This window comes from Tursiops truncatus, chromosome 10, assembly GCF_011762595.2.
Source record: "Tursiops truncatus isolate mTurTru1 chromosome 10, mTurTru1.mat.Y, whole genome shotgun sequence".
Lineage (NCBI taxonomy): Eukaryota > Metazoa > Chordata > Mammalia > Artiodactyla > Delphinidae > Tursiops > Tursiops truncatus.
The window spans coordinates 66,089,460-66,113,928 of record NC_047043.1 but is presented as its reverse complement, the minus strand read 5'-3'; the positions used below and the strand labels follow the sequence as shown (position 1 = coordinate 66,113,928).

Sequence of the window (24,469 nt, the reverse complement as noted above, 5' to 3'; positions counted from 1 at the left end):
ACACGCAGATACACAGCCACTGGCAGGCACAGCAGGGATGTCCTCACCGGCTGGACAGATAACAGTGTCAGCACAGGCACACTCTAGCCACAGACACAAAGGCATCCCTTGGAAGCAGACTGAGGCAGGCTGTGAGCTCCCCACTCCTGAGCCCCAGAGGGCACCCCATGCTCAGCTTTCACACCCCTTGTCCTGATCTGCCTGCTCTCCAGCAGCCTGGGGGAGCCTCTGGGGCTGCTGCAATGGAGGGGCAGCTGTCAAGTGGGGCCAAAGAACAGGGAGTGAAAGGCCTCCAATTCCCTCTACCCGCCCCCCCAGGGTACCTGGCCAAGTTCTTTCCTCTCCTCAGGTTGGGGGTGCTCCTGCCCACTCTGCGGTCCCCAAGAACCAGAACCATTGTGGAACAAACAAATGCACAGTACAAATCCAGGTAAAACAAAGAAAAGCATTTGCTTTATTCTGGGTCCTGGAAGCTCCAATGTGAATCTGAAAAAAAGATGTAACAGGGGTGGCAGCCGCAGGGGCTCGGTGCCAACAGTCCCGGCTCCTTTGGCTCTGGGAGCTGAGAGGGCAGTGAGGAGAAGGCTTAGCCAGAGGCCCAGGGCAGTAGAAGTCAGGTCTGCTTGAGACCCCTGGCCCCAGCCTGAGCCTGGGAGGTGGAGGAAGAAGAGGACTGAAGAGGCTGCTCAGTTCCTTAGCAACTGCACCACAGGAAGGTGCAGGCTGTGGGTTACTCCTCGCCCTTCTCAGGGGTACTGGGCTCCCGGGGCCACTTGGCAACCCCAAGGGGTTCAGCCTCAGGGCCGACCCTTGCCTCCCCAAGGGGTCCCTCGCCCTCCAGGTCCAGCTCCTCAAAGGAGGAGCCGCTGGCACCCGACTCGCTGTAGCTGTGCTCACTGCGGGTGTCACCATCATCCCAGCCACGGCTGCTCACCCCAGGGGACAGTGTGGCAGCTGAAGTCTCCCGGCTGCCAGGACCCACCTCCAGGCTTACAGAACTTGTGTCACTCATCGTGTCAGTTCCTGAAGGAAGAGGGAGCACAGGTTAGCTAGGGCCCCCACCCCCTCCTCCAGGGAGAGGACTGAGGCTCTCCCACCAGCCCAGCAACTCAGCATACACAGTGTGCTCATGAATAATAAAGCTGCCCCGGCTCAAGAGGCTCATTCCAGCTGCCCTCTGCCCTGTCTTGAGCTGCATTGGCAGGGCAGAGGGACAGAACAGGGAGGGAGTGAGGGAGGACAGCCTGCTGTATACTCCTCTCCCTACCCTGAATTAGCCTCAGCTCCCTGCACTCCCACAAAGCCTGCTGCCCCCCAGCCCCCAACAGTCCATTAAGGACCATTCAGCCCCAACCTGAGAAGCTGAGGGTAGGACAGAGATTTAAGTAGTGTCCCCTCCTCCACCCCCTATTTCAGGCTTGGAGAGAGGTTTCTCCAAGGCCAGAACACTGCCCATAAGGCCTGAGGACAGGAGAATGGACCAGGAGGCCTGCTCTCCTGTGTCCCTCCCCCATGCAGGGCTCCCCAAGGGGCAGCCATATCCCTGCCTCTGGCCCACACTGAGCCTCAGTTTGAGGAGGAGGCTGGGGCAGGAGTGGGATGGAGAAGTCCTGAGAAATCCTCGACCAATTACACGGGAGGAGGGTGTTGGGACGAAGCATTTTAAGGACTTTCTTCTTCTATGCCTGGGTCACCCCAGAGAAGTCCTTACCCATCCCCAACCACTAGTGGCTCCTGAGCCACAAAGCAGCAGAAGGGACCATGGGAGAACTCTGCAAGTGGCTGGAGTGCCCTGAGATGTCTCCCAGCCTGCTCCTCCCACCCCCAACATGTCCTCCAGGGCAGGTTCATCTGCCCTGCTCAGGAGCAGCCCCTCAATTCACCTCCTCAGGTCAGAGGCACTGACAGCAGTTGGGGGTGGCAAGGAGGAGCAAAGAGCTCAGGCCTACTGTGCGTAGGAATCCAGATTGAGAAAAGGCGGATATGCTTCCCTTCCTGTGTGAGAGGGAAGGGGGCAGCTATCAAACATCACAGAAAGTGACGGGTGGGCCAGCTTCCTCAGATCCTGTCTCCATGGTGATTGAGCCCCGAGCCCGGCACAGCTGGGGACTGCTTGGCGTTTGGGACTTGGCCTGGAACTTTCACTGAACCTCAGCTGGAGCCCAGGGTGAGGGGTGGGGTGGGGTGGGATCTGCTCCCTCAGCCTCCTCGGCCCCAAGATGACCTCTGGGACCTACTGACAGAGGTGAGATGAGCCCTGTAAGTGCCAGGTTGCTGGCCCAGGGCCCTCTTCTTGCTGGGGCCTCAGTCATGGCTCCCAGAGTGGAGGTATTCAAGAGTGAGCCAGGACTACTCCCTGAATTATAGGTGGTTCCCTCTGACCCTGGGGCAGGACTCCAGCCCCTCTTTCTTGCCTTAAATAATAACTGGTGCCCCAGAGGCTGCAGGCCTGAAAGGAGCAGAGGAGGGGGATAATTTCTCCCTGGCCCCATTAAGTTCAATCCACCCACCCACCCACCCAATGGCTCTCTCGGGACCCAGGTATGGGAACCTGCCTGCTTGCCAGCTAGCTGCCTCCTCCCTCTCCCAGTTCCTAGGCTAGGAATGATCAGAGGAAGGAGCCCAGGGGTGCCCCTTCAGGCCAGGGACCAGCATGCTGGGATGAGGACAGCCTCTGGGCACATGTGGACACTTCTGGCAAAGGAGTCCAAGGCAGGGAAGTGGCAACCCTCCAGCTCCATCAAGGTCTGCACAGGAGGAAGTCCAGAGTCCTGGGTCTGTGTCCCAGGGCAGAAGAGGCCAGGCAAGGCAGGGTAGCACCTAAATCCCAAAGGCTGCTGAAGCAGAGAATGAAGCTGCCACCTCACCCCAGTCCCTCTCTCCTCCACTGCCCACAGCCAGTGCAAGAAGATCAAATATTCATTGCCTCTCTGGAGCTAAATAATACATCAATGTAATAACAGGTGCAAGGCAGCTAATCACCCCCCTTTCACCTCCCAGCTCAAGCGGGGGCCACAGCAGGGAGGCAGACAGGGACAGGCCAAGCCTTGGGCAGACAGGCATCCACCACACACTGCTGCGCAAGTGGCATGTACCTGGCAAGCAGACACCCAGAGTCCGCCCCAGGTGCCAGGGCAGACCCTATCAGAGGAGAGCAGACCCCTTGTCCCCACTCCAGGGAATGGGTGGGCAGGCTGGTGGGTAGGACAGGCCAAGGAGCCGGGGGGGTGGGAGCTAGGTTGCAGCCAGCTGTAGTGGGTGCCAAGCAGTCCTTCAACACCCTGGCAGGCGGTGTTTGAAAGAGGAGCTGGGTGGGGGGGAAAAGAAAAGGGGTGCAGGTAGCTGAGGGAGGTTGAAAGAAGGTCAAGGTGCTCCCCTCCTGCCCTGGGGACTGCCTTGGCCTGCTGACCTTGTAGTATGTCCTGTGCCCACAGTAGGGGCACTGAAGAGTGTCTGCCAGGCACTACCAGGCCGGTGGAAGCAGTGCCCCATGGAAGTAATTAAGTGGCAGATGAAGTTAACTGTGTTGGACATGGCCCCTAGGGAGTGAAGGCTGCCTCCCAGTACCCACCCCCTGCCCCCGCCAACACATGTCTCTCAGGGTGACCTTGGCTGTTGAAGATTGGATGGACAGAGAGAGTCTCCTAAAGCAGGAGGTGAAGAGGGACAGTCACTCTCCTCCCAGCCCTGTACCACTGCCACAGGTCATGGACCTCCAGAGTCACATGAGGCTCCACCAGCATGGCCAAGCCTTAGACCCTCTAAGACCACTTGGGATGTTACCAGCAGGTCCCCTCGCACCTGGGGACAGCTCAGGGTTACAAGAGGTCACGAAAGGCGGTGGGCTGAGAGCAGGCAAGCAACCTACTGGCCTGGACCTGGGGTAGGAAGGCTGGCTCTGATGGAAGGGGCAGGGTGCTGATCTCCTGGCTCCCCTCTGCATGCTCTCTGGTTCCTCTTTGACTGTTTCATTGATTTATTTATTCTTGGCTGCATCGGGTCTTAGCTGCTGCACGTGGGCTTTCTCTAGTTGTGGAGAGCAGGGGCTGCTCTTCGTTGTGGTGCACAGGTTTCTCATTGCGGTGGCTTCTCTTGTTGTGGAGCATGGGCTCTAGGCACATGGCCTTCAGTAGTTGTGGCTCGTGGGCTCTAGAGCGCAGGCTCAGTAGTTGTGGCGCACGGGCTTAGTTGTTCCGCAGCATGTAGGATCTTCCCGGACCAGGGCTCGAACCCGTGTCCCCTGTATTGGCAGGTGGATTCTTAACCACTGGGCCACCAGGGAAGTCCCCCTGTTCCTCTTCGGAAGGAAGAAAGCAGCTGGCTCTGGGTGGGGCCCCATATTGGGGGATACCTTGTTCCTCTCCTTACCTTCCATATCCAGAGCCAATCTCACTTCCTGACGAGCCCACCCAAGTGATGCCTTTCCTGAGCAGCCTCAGCCCCCTCCCATGAGCATCCAGCTGTCTGTGATCTGTGTTTCCAAGGGTACTCCTGCTGCATCTGAAGGGAATCCAGGCAGGGTCTTTGTATCTGCATTGCCAAGGGTAACGTGTGAAGCCACACCTACATGGATCTGCGTGTCTAAGAACAAGTAACTCTGCACGTGGGTAGACGGGTCCCTTCTTCCACCTCTGTGAAGCTTCGCCTGGACACCCACAGTGCGACCCAGCCAAGGAGGAGGCCCCACTCTCTTCCCCCCGCAACACCCCTGCCCCGTACCTGTGCCATCCACGTGGGCATCAATGGCCTCTGCAGGGCCCCGGAATTTCCGCTCTGTCTCCTTCACCTCAGGCACATAGAAGTCTCCCTGCCGTGCCAGTGGGCACATGAAATAGATCTGGTCTTGCTGGTAGATCTCCAGCCGTGGGTGGGCACACAACTTCCGCTCCTTGTGGGAAGGCGCGAAAGGCGGAATGAGCCCTACAGGGCCTCTGACCCACATGTCCCTGAGTGGCCCCAGGAACTGTCCATTATTTATTCCCTCCCAGGGGGCTGGCTCCGCTTCCTGCCCCAATCTCCCGAAGGCACCCACACAGCATCCTAAGGGCAGGACCTCATACTCCAGGGGGCAGTGGTCTGAGGACCTGGGAGTCCTAGGACAGGTGCTAAAAGAACCCAGGAGCCTGGCACTGCTAATCCTGGGACCAAAACGCTGTTCCAGAAAGCACCGGTCTCACAGAGCCATGAAGCTTAGCACCCCAGAATACCCTAGGACAGGGACCCCACAGTCTTTGACCCCAGGCACCCAAGCCAAGCCAAGGTCTGACCTGCCAGACTTGCCGTCTCAGGATCCCATGGCCCTGACCTCCTCTCTGCCCTGGACAATGCTGACTGACCCACCAATATCAGGAGAGGCAGTGCCCCTGACTCTCAGGCCTCTTGCCCCTGCCCTTGCAGACATGTTACTGACTAACCCTGAATAGGAGCTCCAGGCCAGCTAAACCTCTCTCTTACTCCCACTCCCCTGCTGGTTCAGGTCTATTCCAACCTCCGAGACTGTCAGATGTGGTTGGTTCCCACCCCTTCTCAGACCTGGGTCCTGAGTTTCAGCCAAGGGGGAGGTGGCAGACTCTAGGCTAGAGGAACAGACAAGACAAGTAGGTCTAATACTGGACACTGCCCAACTCCCCAGTGGGCTGAAGTGCCAGCTTATAGGGCCCCACGTGTAGACAGGCACTCCACTCCCTTCTGCGTGAACACAGAGCCCAGTGCTCCGTAGCCCCCAGTGTATGTGAAAGGGGCACAGACACATGCCAGAGCTGCCCTGAGACAGGCAGACAAACCAGAACAGGGGTCAAGTGCATCTTGCTCCTGAGCCTGCCCTCTTCCCGCAATGGAGCACAATTATCCACTAAGATGATTGCAAGGACCCTGCCCTGTCACTGCTCACCCGCCAACCTTCACAACACGGCTATTTATAGCACCCGTCCGGCTCTCACCATGAGCTCTGAAATGAGCCTTCCACTTAGCGGTAATGAGAGACTTACTGCCTGGTGGGGAGAAGCCACTCCAGGACTCCACTTGTCTGCCTGCCTGGCCACGCTTAGGGTTGAGGAACCCCCCTCCAGTTGAAGCAAGTGAAGAGAGAGAAAAATGAGCCCCCGGGAGAGAGAGGGAAGGAAGGTTTATTTTATCCAGCCAGGGCCCTCAGCAGCCGGCTGGAGGCCACATGGGGGTGGATGTCCTGGCCCAAGGTCTAGCTGCAGCTCAGCCTCTGACTCCATGGGTGACCCAGGCAAGGCCTTTCGTCCTAAGACTCTGTGAGCTTGAACAGAGTGGGACACCCTAGCCCTGACACCTCCAGGGGCAGTGAAGGAAAGTCATTATTTTTAATAGTTTGAGTCTGACCTTCTTTGCTAACATGGGTGGCTCTTTTGGCCATCTAATGAGGCCATGCCCCCAGCTCTTCCCATCTCCAAACACATCAATGGCTGCCTCTGCTTTTCCACCTGCCCACACACCCACCCCAGCCCTGGTCTTCAGGAGGAGGGTGAACAAGAAGACAACATCAGGAATGAGTAGCTACCAGGCTCTGGGGCTCCGCTACTGCCAGCACCTGGGGGCGAGCATCTGCCAAACCTGAACCCCACTCAGTGAACTGGTCACGAGGCCAGGGTCAGGGAGGCTCCCTGAAGAAGGTCCAGGTCATTCCCTGATAGCTAGAGGGAAAGGGCTCCCGAACCCAATCAGGGCATGGCCTTCACCAGCATTCCATACTCTGGGCATTCAAAGGGTCCAAAAGGAAGCTGCTGAGAGGTGATCAGCTACCCGGAGGCCCATCTCTCAAGGGCTGAAGACAGTCGGCTTTTGGGGATGCTTCTAGGAATCAGAGCCTGTGTGCACCCAGAAATTCCAGGGACAACCCTCGCTAACACTCAAGCCACCTGCCTAGCTTTCCTTTTGGAAGTAACAGGGATGATAAGAGGGAGCAGTGCCCTTTCCACCCTCTCCTGGAGGCCAGGCATCAGGGTGGGTAGCACCAAGCAGCCACCCTTGCCAACTGCTCTGCCAGCCCCCTCATTGGCAGGCGGGAGGCAGCTCTCTGTGGCCGCTCTGTGCATCTGCCTCCTCCGGAGAGCCCGGTTCTGAAGTTGCCTGGCTGTGGACAGCCCCGTTGCCATGGAAACTGCATCCTCCATTCTTGCTGTCGCCTTCATCTCAAAGCCATCCGGGAGAACAGAGGAACAGGGGAGACAGAGGAGGGAGAGAAAACTGTGGCCTGGGGCTACCCAGCCCTTCCTTCCCTGCCCAGCCCTCCCTCCTCACAGCATCCCACACAGAGAATGCCAGCTGCCCAAGCCTGTCCCCAGGCCCCTGGAGGGGCAGCCTAATACCCGAGCCCAGCCCAGTCCTACCCAAGCCACCTGGGGGACCCTGGCCCTCCCTACTGGAGAGAGGCATGGAGCTAATTAAAATCTCATTGACGGCTCAGCCCAAATCATTTTAACACATGCTGGATCCTGTCAAAATTCAGACTCAGGGGCAGAGAAGGGGCAGGAAGAAGGCAAAGGCAGAAACTTCCAAACCAGGTCCATAGATAGGGGGAGGGGCTTATAAGTGTCCCTGTAGCCTCTCCTTGAGATCCCTCTCCACGCTCTGCCCACTGACCAAGAATGAGTTCAGTAGGGGGCTGGGGATGGAGGGTGGGGGCAGGACTAGCCATATGCCCTGTCCCTAAGTGATCAGGCAGAGAGAACAAGCCCTTTCCCTCCCAGCCAGGTGCAGTCTCTGAGGGAAGAGAGGATAGCCGTGGGCCAGCTCTCAGGTCCTCTCTGCACAGCAGGAGCTGTGGCCCGGGCAGCGTGTTGATGACCTGGTAAATATTGGAAAATCATCGAAGTAAGGCAAGGCCAGCTGCCTCTCCCTCAGCTAGCCTCAGGGAGCCCTTGGAGAACTGACTGCCAAGGACACCAGGCCAATGCCACACTGGGCCGGTACTGCTGGGGAAAGGGGACTGACTGGATGGGCCTGGAGTCTTCCCAGCCCTGGGCACAACCCCTCCCACAGACCAGACAGCCAGACGCTTGAGGAAGCATCACCAGGACAGGGGAACCTGCTCTGGCCACTGAAGCTACGGGCTACCTGATGAGGCCACAAACCAGGGCAACTCATTCGCACATGCAGACTCAAGGGGATCACAAAGCCCTGCTCCAAGGTGGGAGAGACGCAGATGTCTATAATCCTCCCCGCCTAATAGGAAGAAGTCAGCTAATCATGCCAAGGTGCCACTAGGAACTGCTAGAAACTGGATTCCAGAGTTCCAGTCCCTCAGACACACCTCCAAGGATTCCCTCCCCCCTGGGGCTTCCACAAACAGAAACAATAGGTGGACTTGGTACACCACCCATAATGCAGGGATTTCCAGGAGACCTCAGCCACCAGCACTCCCCCCACCACTCCTGCACCAACACCAGGTGCTCACACCGCCCACAGGGGTGCTGGCAGACAAGGGAAGGAGCAGCACACAAAAGGCTGCCATGGTGCCACTGACCTGTCTACCTTGGGAACACACCACACGCTCCCTCCTCACCTCAGGCTGAGCTCATGTCCTGGGTGGGGTGCAGCTCAGGGCTCCTGCAAAGGCACCAGATTGGCATATGCCGAGCCAAGGTTTCCCCACAGGACCCACAGTGCCACCCCTGGTAGTTCTTACTGAATTAGGAGAGGGGAGGAGGGAAGAAAGAGAGAGGACTTGAACTACTCTCATTTGGTGTTCTGCTCTCAAACCATCAACCTGTGCCCTGGCCTGGGCTAGGGGTGGGGAGAGTGTGGCGTGCAGAAGAGGTCAGGCCCAGCAGGGGAGACAGGGTGGATCCCATTCCCAGGCTGCCCAGAGCCTGGGTTTGCTCAGAGCTATGCGGTCTCAAATCCTCAAAAGGACAAGGCAATGGGTGCAGGCCAAGGTCTGGGTCATGCATCTCCTAGATGAGCTCTAGGCCCAGAAAGGGATGAGGTCTGCTCTATCAATCTCCACCCCATCACAGCCCTCTACTTCCTGTCTCACTGAAGTGAGGGGCCCTGGGTGTTCCTGTTCACTCTGAGTGGACCAGTCCTACCTGTCCCTCCACGCCAGGCTGGAGAGCTGGGCAGCCACACAGCCAGCAAACAGCTGTTGCATCCTACCCAAGGTGATGGCATCTCTTCACTGGGTGAAGTGAGGCATGCTCATTTTTAATTTCACAGACACTGACGTGCACCCGCCTGCACATAGCAGTCCCTGCCAAGTGGGGGCTCAGACCCTGGAGGCCCCTTAGGCAGCTGGTCTGCATCGAATGTGCAAAGTGATGGGGGAGGCGCAGCGGGGGCTGCTGCTGGAATGTGGCACATTGTTATTACTCTGCCCAGGAACTTCTGTCAACTTCCCTCTCCCATGCTCCCTCTTATACCCAATGGGCCTTTCAACAGCCTCTGGACCAAAACCTAAGCCTGTCTGTGGGGCAGGAAGTGACAGCAGGAGACAGCTCTGGGGATGCTGCAGTGCTAGCAAGGGAGAGCCTGCAGAAGGGATGGTGAGTACCCTTCTCCCTTGGAGCAGGAGAGCCCAAAGCTCTGCAAATGAGAGGCAAAGGAGAAAAGGAATGAGATGGGGTTGCCAGGGACGGGACATAGGGGGAAGGAAGTGGCAGAAAGAGCTCCGGGCAGGAGCCCAGAGCCTTGGCCTAGCTATTGACCCCTCCCTGGGTCTCAATCTCCCCAACTGTAAAATAAAGAGATTGGAATAGATGATCTTAAAATAAGTGAGGAATTGGAAAATATGAACAAAACCCCCATTACTTAAAGACGATTGTACACTTGAAAAACCCAAAAAGAATCAATGGAGAAGCTACCAAAAATATTAAGCTCACAAAATTAACAAAAGCACAGCCCATTTTTCTGTGCACTAATCAGCCAGTTAGAAGATATAATGGAAGAAAGAGATGAAGGCCCTCTTGGGGTCAGGTCTAGCCCAGGGCCGAACTGGGAGCCCACCCCCACCCCAAATGGCAGGGGAGGGGATGGCAGAGAAGCAAGGCTTGGGTGGGAGTCTGGGGAAGACTGCAGAAGGGGGAAGGTGTGAGGGAGAGCAGGGCGCTGTGCCTGGCACCCCAGCCTGCTGTGCCTGCTGCCGCCGCTGCCTGAAGACTTTTCATTTTCACCTCAGAGCCGGCAGCTTGCCATGCAATTTACACCTCTGCTCATATTCCTTCTCACCCAGGCCATGGCTTCCTGGGCAGCCCAAGAGGGGGGCCTCAGCGGCAGTGGAGACCAGCGTGGGCTGGGGCAGAAGCAGGCAAGAGTATTTCCCTCTAAGCAGGCACAGGGGGCACAGGCCCTTAAGCATCCTAATACCTGGGTGGGCCAGGCAGGTCCTGATCTGCAGCCATGCCCAGCCTTTCCCCAGGGTCCAGATAGCCAATACTCAATCCCAGCTCAGCCCTGCTCTGGCCTTCTGAGCCCTTGTGGAGCAAGAGCAGAGGGCTGGGGAGTGTGGGGGTGAGTACCTACACGGGGAGCTCAGGGGCTCAGACCTGGGATCCTAACACTCTCCCTTCCAAATGAAGGGGAGCCACAGCCTCCCAGACGACGCTGCTGCCATGGCAGGCTCCATAGCCCATCCCTCTCCGAGATCCTGCCGCTTAGTCTGCAGCATCTGTGCAGTCAAGGACCTTGAGCCCAGTTCGGCTTATAAGCCAACGAAAATGTTGCTGATTGATTATCCAGCAGCAGGAAGGCTGCTTGGTGCAGATGGAGCCATGAAGTCAAGCACCTGGGAGCCAGAGGAATCAGGAAGTGCCAGAGGGAAGGACAGTTGGGCAAGTGGGGACGGAGAGGTGGGGAGAAAGACAGAAGGTAAGGGAGGAGGAGAAGGCCCTGAATTTCTCATCTCTGACTGGTACCTCTACTTGCTGCTCAGGAAAGACCTTCCCTCTGGAGCCTTAGGTTTCCTGTCTGCATAAGCAGACAGACAGCCTCTCCCGATCTGAGGGCTCCACTAAAAGGCAGAGTTTTTCTGCTCTGGAGGGATCTCCCTCCTTGGAATCTCTCCTCCTTCCTTGTTCCTGAAATCCCAAGCTCTCTGGAAAAGAGCAAAAGAATCCTTCCTTGGTAAGGCCCATCTGCCTGGGGAAAAAGGCTCTCTCTGGATTGGTGATGGCCCAAGCCCACAGCACCATCCAGACAAGCCTCAGCCCCCAGGGTCCTGCAGGGCTGCCAAGCTACAATATCTGAGCTGGTATTTCGAGAGTGGTGGCTCCCACGCCCGCCCCAGCAAAGGCTGGCTTTGTGCTTTCATTACTGGGATAGGGGAGTGGGGAGGGGTGAAGCCTGAGAGGCTGAGGAACAAGTTTCAGGGCCCCAGGCCGGCAGAGGGGAGAGCCTTAGCCTCCTGTGTGGGTCCCCACACCTCAACATCCAGGGGCAACTTCCTAAGGGGAGTCAGGGAAGCCAAGCCTTGGTGTGTGTTTGTGGAATTGGGATGGGGGGGTCTCCTCCTGGCCCAGGGAAATCTGGGAATGGAGAGTCACTGCTACTCTCTGCTAACTTCTGTTACTCTCTTTCAGAGTTGGACTGTGGCCTCTGGCTCTTCCTCTCCATCCCCCAGTGCTCAAGTCCTGTTCCAAAGCCAGCCTGGATGCTGTCACTCATCTGATCACATACCATTAGTGGCTCTCTAAAACCTGCAGGACCCAGCCTCATCTCTTGGGCCCAAATTCTTGCTCCTCCCCTGTACTCCATCCACAATGGATACACAGGCCATGTCCACGTCAATGGCTCTGCCTGACCTGCCTTCCTACCTGGAGAACACTACCCATCCTTCAAGGCTCAGCCCAAATTTCCCCACCCCCAAAGGTTGCTTTGCCTTTCCCAGTGAATCCATCTCTCCCCTCCCCACCCCACTCCCCCTAGGCTAAGCCCTGTGGCTGGGAGAGATGGTGGGAGGAAAGAGTTCTGGGGGCTTATCATTCAGCCCCAGGTCCTGGTGCTACTGAGCACACCCTCCTCCCTGAACTGGGGCAGGCCAATTAGCAGGTCGCAGCCCTGGCAGGTAAGCTAGCCCTGGAGCCATCTCCACCTCACTGAGGGTAAGGACATGAGGACCAATAAGGCACCTGCAGCAGCTGCTTCCTGTGCCCAGAACAGCTGCCAAGGTAACCCTTAATGAGTCCCTGCTGGGCAAATGGGCAGCCAGGCTCTTCCTGCCTTTTGCTTCTGGCTCCCCCAGCAGGCTCCCAAATCGACAGCCTCAGCCTATGACTCTGCCCACCAGGGCTGGAGACAGAGGGTCAAGTGGGTGTTAGGCCACAGTGCTGCTATTATCCCAGACCCACTCTGGGTACCACTCCCAGTGCATCCCAAGCTCATGACAGTCCTCAGCCTCTTGGCCCCAGCCCCAATCATGGACAGAGCAGAGTGGCAAAAGGCATGTAGCCATCAGTGATTCTCTGCCCAGGGGATCCAGTCTGGACTTGGCCACTGCTTCAACTCCTGACCTTGGGTAACCTCCCCTCCCTAGGTCTCACTGTCATTACTGGTAAAACAATGGGGATGCTGGCTTTGATTAGGACCCTATGCCTGCCTCCTAGCTCATTCCTCCATGCCCCAAACAATGCCACACAAAAGAGGACCCAGTAAATAAGTGCAGAGTAAGTGACTGAGCTGAGATACCAGGAAGGCCTTCCTTATTAAAAATAAAGCTCGGGAACTCTCCCAAATTAGCTCAGCAAAGGTGATGGGCAGGGAAAGAGACGACCCCAAATTTCATATTCTATGGGGGCTTCCTTACCTGGATTCCCACTGCCAGGACCATCCTGCTCCCTACTGGTGTTTTGGCCTCAGTGTGGACTCAAACCACCCCCATCACTGACTCCCTCAAAGTCACCCAGACAGTCTGAGGGAAAACAAACACAGGAGATTGTGAGCCACTGGGCAGGACCCAGACTCTGACCATGCTGCTGGGAGCTTCCTCCCTGCTCACGCTCAACAGGATGACCCACTTCTGTAGCCACCCTGCTGAGGCAGCTGAGTCCCCCGCTCCTTAGTTTCCAGCTGGCTGTCCCTTGACACTGCCAGCCTATCACCCACCACTCAGGAATTCAGTCACATCCACTCCAGGGAAATCTCCACCGTGACACTCCCCAGGGCTTCCTCCAGGTCTAGCTTCCAGCTCCCCCAGAAAGTGCCTCTTCTGGGAACCCCTCCTGCCCCTGCCTGCACAAGGGATGAGCCCTGGCACCTCCCAGCTCCACTCACACTGCAACTGCCACGGCGTCCTCAGGATCTAGAACAGACATGCAGTTGGCCAGGGGTGGAAGAGGCATCTGCCCAATGGTGTCCCCCTCTTAGGACAGAGGTTTTCAAACCAGTTAAGTCTCAAACATCCTCCTCCAAACAAAAGCTCAGGAGGTCATCTGATGTGTAAAACCCAGAGGCAGAGCTACTCCAGCTGAGGCAAGTAAAGGTCTGAGTGCAGCCCCCTATCACTGGCTGCCAGCCACAGGGGTACCTTAGCACAGCCCCTAGGCTCTGGCCCCCAGAGCAGTCTAAGAACTAAGGTCTGGGGTCCCTGCTCACAGCTGTCCCTGGTAGAACAGCCCCATCAACCCAGCTATCCCCGAACTCTACCACCAAGGTTCCCCCACTGGCTCACTATACCTGCTCTGCCTACCACACATCTCCAATTCTATGGAGAAAGAGCCACTATATGACCTCCAGGGCCTGCCTGCATTTACCCAGCCAACCAGCCTCCACACAGACAATGCCCTCCCTAAACTTAGGAGATGCCCAAACATCACAAGGAGACCTCCCTTGAAAACCTGGGGAAAGCAGAGACCCTGGGGAAGGGGGTTTATGGAAAAGATCATAGATCCTGTTGAAAGGAAGTCAGGCACGGGGGTCTTGGCTGGCCAGTCTAACACTCTTAGTGATCTCCTCACCAACTGCAGATATGAGCCAAGTACCGAGCTCAGGGAACTCACACACAATCCCATACGTGGGACCCCAGGCCTCGCACTCATCTCTGGTCTGCTCCATGTGCCCCAAGCCTTCCCTGGACGCTCATTAAGACTGGTCTCACCTTGTGGTGAATTTTGAGGCCTTTGCCTATTGTTCTGGGTTGATATCTGGTCCCCACCTCCTCTGTGGCATTGCAATTTCAAGGAAGCTCAGTTCCCTCCTTCAGCTGCCAGAAGAACCCCCTTCCTGGGGATCAGGGAGTGGTCTCCTCTTGCCCTGGAGGCTAACTCCTTGGACCCTGGTGGAGCGGCCTGACAAAGCTGGGGCATCTTCCACATAGACAAATAGTCACACAGAACCCAGGGACCCCTCACACACATGCTGTCCCAGAGTGCCTGGCCTGGGGCCCCCAGTGGTTTACGTGGAGAAAGGCAGACTTCCAGCCCCTAGAGCTTGCCAGGCTGCCAAGCTGGGGAAGCCCGGCCAGAGAGCCAGGGGCTGCCACACAGACCACAAAGCTGGGATCCAGCCATCCTTCCAGAATCCCCACAAGAGCCCTGACAAATGCTTGTCTTTGGGTTCCTCACAGAGAACCCCCAGGACCTTGCTGTCCCATGAGACCAATCCTGTCCCAGGCTCAGACATCTGCCACTGCCGGAACAGCAGCTGCTCTCCACCTCCCTCATCCAAAGCTCTGAGATCATTCACCTCCACCCCTCGCCCCAGCCTCTGGGGAAGCATGTGAGCCTGCCAAGCCCTCCCTCCCCTCCTCTTGGCTACTGCCGCCCTCACCACTCCTGAAATAGAAAGCCGACGGGCTGCTGTCACTGCATCTGAAGCAACTCCACAGCAGACCCAGCCTCAGATCCAGAGAGAAGCCAGTGGGGTGGAGAAAAAAGACACGCGCACATGTACGTAACATGTACATACACGCACGCACACATGGTTAAAGGCAGCCAGCTGTCAGGGTTGGGACAGTCAGAAGCGCTCAGAGTCTCATTAGCAGCCTCTTTTCTCTGGTCTCAGGGCAGTGGGGAAGAGGGCAGGTGTAAGAGCGAGCCTTACATTCTCTTCTCTCTGTCACCTAGGCCAAGAGAGGCACAGGGCCACCCCCTGTCCACTGCAGGCTGAGACCAACAAAGAGAACCGGCCCCTTCCTCGTCTTTCACCTGGGTTTGTTCCTCACCCCCAAAACCAGCAGAGCACCTGGGCCGTGCCTCCACTGAGGGCAGCCCGGCATCTGTCTCACTCTCCCAGCTGGTGGTCAGGCCCACACAGCACGCCTCGCAGACATCCCTGAGAAGCCCCTTGCATTGCCCCGCACCTGTCAGGCTTCCTCATCACAGGCAGGAGAGAGGATGGTACGCCCCCTGCTGCAGCCCCAACCCCAAGAAAATCAAGCCCAGAGCACAGCTGACAGGCTCCCACGGGAGGAGGAGGTAGGAGGAAGGGCTTTTATCAAAGAGGTGACGTCAAAACCAGGCAACTTGTGAAGCTGTCAGGGGCCAGGAAATTTGGACAAAGGTGTCTAAAAATAAACCCCTGAAGCCAAGAAAAGGCTGTGGTGGCTGAGTTGCTCGCCACCACACCACATGTCCTGTTCTGAGGTCTGGAACCCAGAAAGTCTCTTCCCAGGGGTGCTCCTCCAGACTGGCCCTTGAAGCTGAGGATGACACAGACAAGACCAGAGACACCACACACCAGCCCTTCCTTGGGTGAAATGCTGAGCAGGCCTTAGGCACTGATGTCTCTCTTCCTGCCCTCAACACCAGTCAGCTCCCCCACCTCCTGCCTCACCCTGCCCCTCAGCCTCCGGCCCGACCCCACGCCCAGCACCCTTCTGGCTGCCAACCTCCAGCTCACAAAGGAAATCCTCCTCCATCCTCCCCATGCCCCTTCCCTACCACAGCAGCCCTCCTGTTTCTTCTTCCTGTCTCTGCCCACGAAGGCCACAGCTGGTGACCCAGGGCCCCATTTCTTCATTCCCAAGCCCTGATACCAGACACTTAACCAGGTTGTGTCTGAACTCCCATTTCCATCACCAAGGCCCTGTCCCTTTTCCCAAGCTGCTCTGGAGAACAAGCCACCAGGTTCTTCCAAAACCGTCAAGTTCACATTCTTGCTAACTTTTTTCTCCTGTTCCCTGATCCCAGCCACACTGGCCATGCCCTCTGTACACTTTGCTGCCTCAGCCACCCTCCAGGGCAAATACTGTCAATAGGCTCACGTCACCAAACATATTCACCAGCCCAATCCTCTCTGAACTCCAGACTACACACATCACTGTGGACTCCACACCCCATCTAAGAGGTCCCTCAGGCAGATTCCCTGACACAGCCCACAGAGCTGGCCCCCCAAACCAGTTCCTCCCTCCGCCCTGCATACCACAGTAGAAAGCACCACTACACGCTCACCCACCTGCCCTGCCCAGAGGGGACTGCGACTTGTGACTCCTCCCACTCCTTCCCCTGCCCATCATCCAACACATCCACAAATCCATCAGTTCTACCTCCAAAACAAATTGTCAGTCTCCACCCTTGTCTGCATCTCTACAGCTACTGCCCCAGCCCAAGATGCCGCCATGCACGGCAGGATTCATAACAGCTTCAAAGCACCTCCACCCGGCCCCCATGAGCCATGGTCCAGCCCTACCCTTCCCAACGACAGCAGAGCCCATCTTGCAAAGGCGCAGCTCGGATCCTGGCTGGAACTCTGCAGTGACTTCCCACTGCCTTTAGATCAAACCCACGCTCCTCACCCTAGCTCTGCCTAGAACATTCTTACCGCCCCTCCAAGGGCTCTTCTAGGATTTTGCCTGAGAAGTTACCTCCTCCGAGAGGCTGTCCCTGACCACTCTGTGCACTTGGTTCCCCGCCTTTTCTCACCCTGTACTTTCCTAGCATGTATCCCGTTTTTGTTTGACGTTATTACCTATCTCCACACCTCACTGTAAATGCCTATTTCATGCACCAGTATGTCACACCACATCCAGCATAGCACCTAGCACAGACACTCAATAAATACAAGTTGAACAGATGAATAAACGATCACTTCCAAGCCCAAATTGGGATCATTTCCCTAGCACCCAAGTTTACAAAATGTTTTAGAGGAGGAGTAATTTACAACAGGGAAAGTTTGTCTCAGGGCCCTTGCTCTGCAGGGCCCAGCAGGATAGGGACAGGGTGGGTCTGGAGTGGGGGCTGAGCACTAAGGATGTCTTTGTTCCAAGTCAGAGCTTAAATGACAAGACTGGGTTTCTGAACAAACTACCCGTACTCCTGGGAGATGCTTGGGGCCCAAGAGGTCTCGGGTGTATGGAAGAAATGCCAGCAGCCTCTGCCCATCTTCCTAGCTCCACAGGCACCTGCTCCACGAGGTGCTGCCCTCCCCAAACAGCCTCTTCCTCCCAGGCTAGGCAGGCCTCCCCAGCACCCACTCAAAGGACTGGCTGCCCCCTGACACACACACCAGACTTGTGTCTCACCTTGATGTAGGCGTCCAGGGCAGGATGGACACGGCGGGTAGCCAGCCAGATGGACAGGGGTGTGGTGTAGGGGAAGGTGGCCATCACCACATGGCTAGGTGCCGGGAAAGAGAACACCTTGAAGCCAAATTTCTGATAGAGTCGGATGAGCTCACGGGAGGGTGACTCCTCACCTTCACTCAGAATGCTGCCCACCGCACAGCGGCACTTCTCAGAGGGCACCTGGGGAAGCAGAGCAGGGTGTCAGGGCTGGGCAAAGGAAGGAGGCCCACAGACCTCCTGCTTCCTGGCTTCTGTGCCAGCTTGGGCCTGGCAGAACCACTAGCTCCAACAAGCCACGCAGCCCCAGACACCATAATGGAGATGATTTCCTATTTCCTGCTGAAACCCGGCCTGTGGCATCCCGCTGCAGGACTCTCCATCCCTCCATTGCACAGGGCAGGCTCCTGCCAGCTGTGGAGGGGCCACAGAAGGGCTGGTCAGGAAGCAGAACTGAACTCTGGGTTGCTGATCAAACTGTGTGAGATCCTCTTCCCCAGGCTCTTAGGCAGGGCCAGCCATCATCACCAGGGCCTCAATATCTCCTCTCCAACCCACACCCTATCCTAAACCCTGCCCCACTTCCCAAGCCCCTTCTTAGCTGAGACTGCTGGTTCCCCCTAAGTCTCCCTGGACCCCTAGTACCTACACTTCACTTCACTCTGCTCCCCTCCCTCCCCTGGCTCCCACAAACCCCACCCAGGTAAGGGCTCCTACGTGAGTCTCCAACACTTCCTAGGCCTAACTCCAGGCCTGAAAGGGCCAGCACTTGCTTTTCCTTCTGGTATCAGGGGTCCCAGTTTGTCTCACCTCCTGACACCTGAATCTGTACCAGCCCCCAGGGGTATCTCTTCCTAAATCCAAAAGACTTACCACAGACCTTTTGCTCTCTATCCCAGGTTTTCCTCAATCTGAAGGCCCTACTCAGGGGCCACTGACCCCTAAATTTAAACTCCTTCTACCTCCACTTGCTCTTCTCCTCAGCCTCCTTTCCCAGTACCGTGAAGTCATTCTTACCTGTCTCTGCCCTCCCATTGGCCCCTTCCAAGTCCTGTCAACAATCCCCCAGGGGTGTCTCAGGCCTGCTCTGCCTTCCTACCCTGGCCAATGCAGAGTCTCACTTTGCCTGAAACTTGGGCACTGACCCCCACCTCTGCGTAGTCCCTGGGGGTCACCTCCCACTCTCTGCAGCCCTGGTCCCCTTGAATCCTATGTCATTACGCATAACTCAGGGCTCTCGTGGCAGGCAATACGGTGCAGTGGTCAGGACCACAACTCTGAAGAGAGGCAGGCCTGGGTGTGAATCTTGAGTCCTGTGCTCTGGATGAGTCCCTTGGTTTCCTGAAGCCCCAGTTCCTCGATACCAACTTACAGAATTGTGAGATACTTCACAGGAGGACTGAGCATGGTTCAGCAAGTGCTCCATACTTGTTGTCAGTTATTAGTAGCTATGACACTGGCCAAACACGTAACCATTGGCCCAGGATGCCCATCTACCCAAAACTCTGAACATGTAGCTCCTCCCTGCCCATCCTTCAGGTCCAAACACCCTCTTGGAGAGCCTCTCAGGGTGGCTCAATGGCAACCCCCACAGACTCCAATACTGTGCTGTAAACTCTTACCCAGATCAAGTCAACCTTGCAGCTCAGTCAGTTCTCTCAACCTCACGCTCCTCCCACCCCACCCAGAGGCGCTGGAGAGCACTGCAGTACCACCTCTTGTCTCTAGATGGTGCCACTGCCCCATTCACACCCAAGACTTGAGGATGGCCAGAAAGGCAGGTGGCTCTGGCAGGCCGCCTGCTGACAGACCAAAGGACAGTGTCTGTGGCAAAGCCCATCTTCATGTTCCTAACTAACCCTAGCGACCTATGCTATACAAAAGAAACATCCAATACAGGTTAAACAGAGAAATGGATGGAAGGTCAATTGGTAATCTCCTCTCCAACACCTGGCCTGCCTGGGTTTGGGTCCCAGGGTCTTGATCACCTCAGCAGCCCTCACGGACCTTCCAGCTCCACATCCTTCTCAGTCCCCCAAAGGCACCAGAACACCTGTGATCATCCTGCTTAGAACCTCTCAATGGATCCCAATTCACCTCTATGATGAAACTTCCGAGGCCAGCATGCAAGGCTGTCTCAGGGTGGCCCACACAACACACTGCCTGGATTTGTCCACACACTGACCTAGCACTCCTTTTCTGCATCCCTAGGCCTGAGTAGGGGCCAAGACCCAGGTGGGCAGGTGCCCACTAATCATGTGAGTGGCAGAGGGAGAGACAAATCCGGGCTCTGGCCAGCCAGCCTTACCAGCCTCCTCTCCCACCACACCCCCACACAGAACTATTTGCAGCTCCCCAAACATGCCACATCCTCCCATGCTTCCTCCCTTTGCGTAGGCTACTTCCTCTGCCTGAAATGTCCTCGTAACCCTACTGCAGAGTTCTTTCTGCCTGGGAAACTCAACCATCCTTCAAGACTCAGCTCAACCTTCCTCCTGAAAGCCTCTGTTGCTCCTCACTAAGCAGCTCCTCCTCTCTGATCCCAAAATGCCCACCAGAGGGAGCAGGTCTTCTGCTGCACTGTAACTGGTGGCCTCTCCTCCCCACCACTCCGGGGCTCTAGGCAGAAAGGTCCAGGATCCTGTGCACAGAAGTTCTTCAGCGATAGTACAGGCATGCATGCATAAACCTGCTCGCACAGGCTCTGCATCATGAGCAAACCTCCTCTCCCTCTCCCTTGAAAAAGGAGGAACTCTTGTCATGGGGGAGGGAAGCAGCTAATAAGGAGACAGGGCTCCTGAGATCTTGGGCACAGGGACTCCCTTCCTGCCTGAGCAACTTTTCAATTCCAGAAGTGAGAACACTTCCTGCCCCTTCCCCTGTCCAAGTGGCTAAGGGGCAGACTCGGAGGTTACCCAGCAAGCCCACCACCTGCTAAGCAGCCCCATACCAAGCGGGAGCTGGGAGACATCTGAACCAGGCACCAGCAAGGAGGAGATGGGGCAGGGCCTAAGACAGGCTGGGGAGTGGCAAGGCTGGTCTCAGAGCAGGGGAAGGCTTTCCTGGGCTCCCAGGAGAGCCCAGGCCTACCTCCAGGGGAATGGCCCACTGAGATGGTCAAGGGCCCAGAAAGCAGGAGTGTCTTGATGGCTAGAAACCCCACCCACCTTGGTTCAATACAATGTCTTTATTTGGGCCTGATCTTCGAAGGGCAGGCTGGGCCTTCCAGTTCTGTCTTCTCCCTTTCTTCCCTGTATCAGTCATTTCTCTGGGTACCTATGACTAGAACAAGAGCTGGACCAGAACTAGCACCAGCAAGGAACCATACCAGGGAGACAGGGCAGTGGCCAGACCCACCACCAATTTCAGTAAGGCAGGCCCATCCAGAATCTGCCCTCAGAGCAAAAGTGCTAGGAAAGAGATACCAGAGTTATCTCCTTCAGGCTGTGAGGCCTCTTGAGTCCTAGCATTCTAAGAAGAGCACAGTCTGCTTGGAACCTACAGCTTCCGGGTACAAGCTGGCCCTACTGCCCCTTCTGGAGAGGCCTTGCAGTACCTTGCTGACCCTGCTGTGTGAGGCCATAGCGAAGAGAGGGTCTCTGCCTGGCCAAGACCTCACTGAATCTGGAAACTGGACAAGATCAATAAATTCCAGGATCCAGGAAGAAAAAAATGGTGTCAGCTAGCCCAGACCAAACCCAGCCTTTGGGTTCACTAGAAATGGGCCACCCCAGGTCCATAACCTGCATAATCTGACTGGGACAGCTGCACTGTCTGCCAATCCCAGACCCAGAGGGATACCTTGACTCCTCCCTGGCCAGACTACCCAGCCCACCTTTCCACAGGGGCCCACAGTTAACCTGCTGTGAGCAGAAACCTAGATTCCATCTAGCAGAAAATCATCACAGGGTACCTGGGGTAGGCGATGGCCTGGGCCTCCAGGAAGCATCAGCTCAGCTCACATTCCCATTGCCCTTGTTGAGGGCTCAATCCTGGGAAATCTTACTCCCTCACCCCACCCCTTCCCAGGCTCCATGTGACCTCAGTGCCTCCAGGGAGAGCAGGGGGCACCATCCCCACATATACTGAAGGGGAAGTACGGCACAGGCCTACGTCAGAAAACTCTTACTGGCCTCAGCCCCTGCAGACGTGGTGACCGTAAACCGATTCTCAGTGGACTAGGGGGAAAAAGAAACTTCAGTGTGGTCTAGTTCACTAAAGGCAGTACCCAACCGTCACCAGTCCCCTCCCCAAACTCCTCCATGCCTGGAGGCAGCACTCCCTCCTAGGCCTTCCCCAGGTGAGCTGAACAGGCTGCCATGCCCCACCGGCCTCAGCCAAGCTCCCCACAAGGGCAGGCAAGCAGGCAGGTTACTTAAGCCCCAAACACAGCAGCGGAGGCGGTGGCAGCAGAGGGTGGGGCAGGAGGAGGAGGGCCAGGCTGGCAGACAGGACAGGCCCATGGGCACAGGAACAGCAGCCCAGCCATTAGGGCCTGTTAACAGGCCAGAACTGGTTAGGATCAAATAAGATGCTCAGGGTCCTCTCCACCTCCTTCCCAACACCCAAGGCTCCCAGAGGAACTAGGCCCAGGAGGGGAGGCAAAAGTCACTGTCCAAGCAGGAGAGAGAGGGCAGAACTATACAAAGGCAGGACAGAACTGGATCTGTGTGTGTGTGTCTGTGCGTGTGCTGAGGGGGCGGGTGGAGAGGTGGGGACAGATCCTTGATTGACTCTGGAATCACCCCCTTCCCTTGGCACTTAGAAGAGGAAATGACAAGACTTCCCTGGTGGTCCAGTGGTTAAGACCCAGCACTCCCAATGCAGGGGGCCAGGGTTCAATCCCTGGTCAGGGAACTAGATCCCGAATGCTGAGACTGGGAGCCTGTGTGCCACAACTAAGACCCGGTGTAGCCAAACAAACAAACAAATATAAAAAAAAAAAAATCATTGACTTAAAAAAAAAAAAGAGGAAATGGCCACACTCCATGAATGTGGCATCCTGGAGAGGAGAGGGACACCTATGAGCCACTGCCAGAGTCTGTCAACTTCTTGCCACATGCTCCTTCCTTCCTTCCCCCCACCTCCACCAAGGCCCTCAGGGATGAAGAACGGAATCCCTCTTCCTGCACCACAAGAACCACTCGCCCAGATCTTACAGGCTTATCCCATGAGAACTCCAAAATATAGGGCTGGGTGGCTAACTGACATACAGACATACATATGTATCTCCAGGATATATGCTCAAGCAGCATCTCATATGAAATGGTCCACTGCAATCGCCACAATCTTGCCTTGTTGGTACCCTTCTCTGTGTCACTTCCTGAGCCCAGAGACAGACCAGGGGAGCCTCACCAGGCCTTTCTCAGGAACCAGCCTCCTTCTGTCCAGCTAAGGCCTGGAAGGGGTGTGGCTGGGGAGCTGTCAGTCTATATCTCACGGGGGTGGGCGGCACCCAGAGCACATGGCCACCTCTCACCTGGTCACTCACTGCCCCACTCACAGAACCTGAAATAGCCTCACTTCCTCCCACACTCAGAGAAGCAGGTTCTGGCTCCTGTTGTGTTGTGCTGTGCTGGGGAGGGTGGAATGGGGATGGGACACTCCACAGCTCAGCCTACATCCTGTCCCTTCTTTCTGTGAACCATATTATGCAGGGCCCCATGCTGGACACTGCTGTAGGAGGCAGCTGGGGAGCAGAAAGCTTGGCTTCTTGGCCTTCTCCAGGACTGGATGAGGCCTGTCCTTCAGGCTTCCCTGACACCCCCCACCCCCACTGAGATGGCCTGAGGGCTGGGCCCCTTGGTCCCCACTGTGCAGCAGTGCCCAGGACAGAGTGGCACAGACAGGGTGCTCAAATATTTGCTAAATGAAAATAAAAAAGCATGAGTAAACTCAGATAGTACCACAACTCCTGCTAACTGCTCCTTAGTCTCCTCCTCTATAATATCAGCAGTGTGGACCCAGAGGCTTCAGTTCCTTATGGACCAGATAGTCTGTGATAGCCATGAGCACCTGAAGCCTGGGGGTCCAGGGTTCCCTGAACCTTTTAGGATCTCTGCCAGGCAGGTGAGCCATCGCAGGTGCCAGGGTGTGACCCAGCTCTGAATAGGGACACAAGTTTCTTCCAGAGTGACCAAGGACTGGGATGGACAGGATCAGAGGGGCCACTTTTAGACATATATATTCATTCTCTGTGCCAACCAGATGGTCACAGCCAGGCCTAGGGTCTAAGCCTGGGTTATGAGTGCCCAGCCTAACAACCCCTCATCACACCTAAGTAGCATGAGTGTTTTTTCCACCCATTTTTTGTTGTTGTTACAACAACTTCTTGAGGGCAAGGTACTGGGGTGAATGGCTCACCTATGTCACTTAATTTAACCCTTGCCAGCCTACCTATAAGCAGTATTTTTAACATTACTCTGCAGATGAGGAAATGGAGGCTCAGAGAGGGTATGTGGTATGCCCAATACCACACAGCAGGACAGTGGTGAGACAGAATCAAAACCCAGAACTGCTAACCTTGAGTCTGTCCTCTCAGGCCATGGGCCCCCAGACTGGTATCAAAGTTGGGCTGTGCCCAGCCAACCCTGGAAACCCAAGTCCCACCACCTCAGACAGTCCACCACACCTCCAGGAGAGCTGTACAGTGGGCTGCTTGGAGGTGGCTGGGTCAGGAGGCCATAGGGAGAGTGTCCCATGCCAGGATTCTTCTATCTCACTTTTCCCTGAACCAGCCTCCAGCAATGACCCAAAGGTACCGTGCTGCCTTGGCCCTTTCCCATTCTGGAATTAGCACCTCCAACTCAAGAGGCGATGTACTGCTTCTGGAACAGGACATGCGGGTGAGGAAAGAGGCAGCTGCAAGGACCCTCATCCCTCCCACTGAGGTCTTGCAGAGGGTTCCAACTGGGTCAGATGTGGAAGGAGGGGCAGGGTCCAGGGGAGGGTAGAGGAGGGAAAGGGACTTACACAAGAGACCTCTGCAAGGGTGGGGGCCCGGCATCTGGTCTA

At 56.4% G+C, this 24,469-nt stretch overlaps 1 protein-coding gene across 5 annotated transcripts in view; it reads right to left on the bottom strand.

Moving 5' to 3' along the window:
* Nucleotides 1–431: 431 nt before the first annotated feature.
* Nucleotides 432–24,469, bottom strand: part of TEX264 (testis expressed 264, ER-phagy receptor) — a 29,366-nt gene continuing 5,328 nt past the window's right edge. For 4 of the 5 annotated variants that reach the window (XM_033865055.2, XM_073811169.1, XM_033865056.2 and 1 more), the window contains 3 exons: nucleotides 17,417–17,638; nucleotides 4,720–4,888; nucleotides 432–1,023 (listed from right to left, as the gene is read on the bottom strand). In XM_033865055.2, coding sequence (XP_033720946.1) covers nucleotides 731–1,023; nucleotides 4,720–4,888; nucleotides 17,417–17,638 — 684 coding nt within the window. In that variant the 3' untranslated portion in view covers nucleotides 432–730. The remainder of the gene's footprint in view (nucleotides 1,024–4,719; nucleotides 4,889–17,416; nucleotides 17,639–24,469) is intronic. The other variant, XM_033865058.2, reaches the window with a different exon arrangement.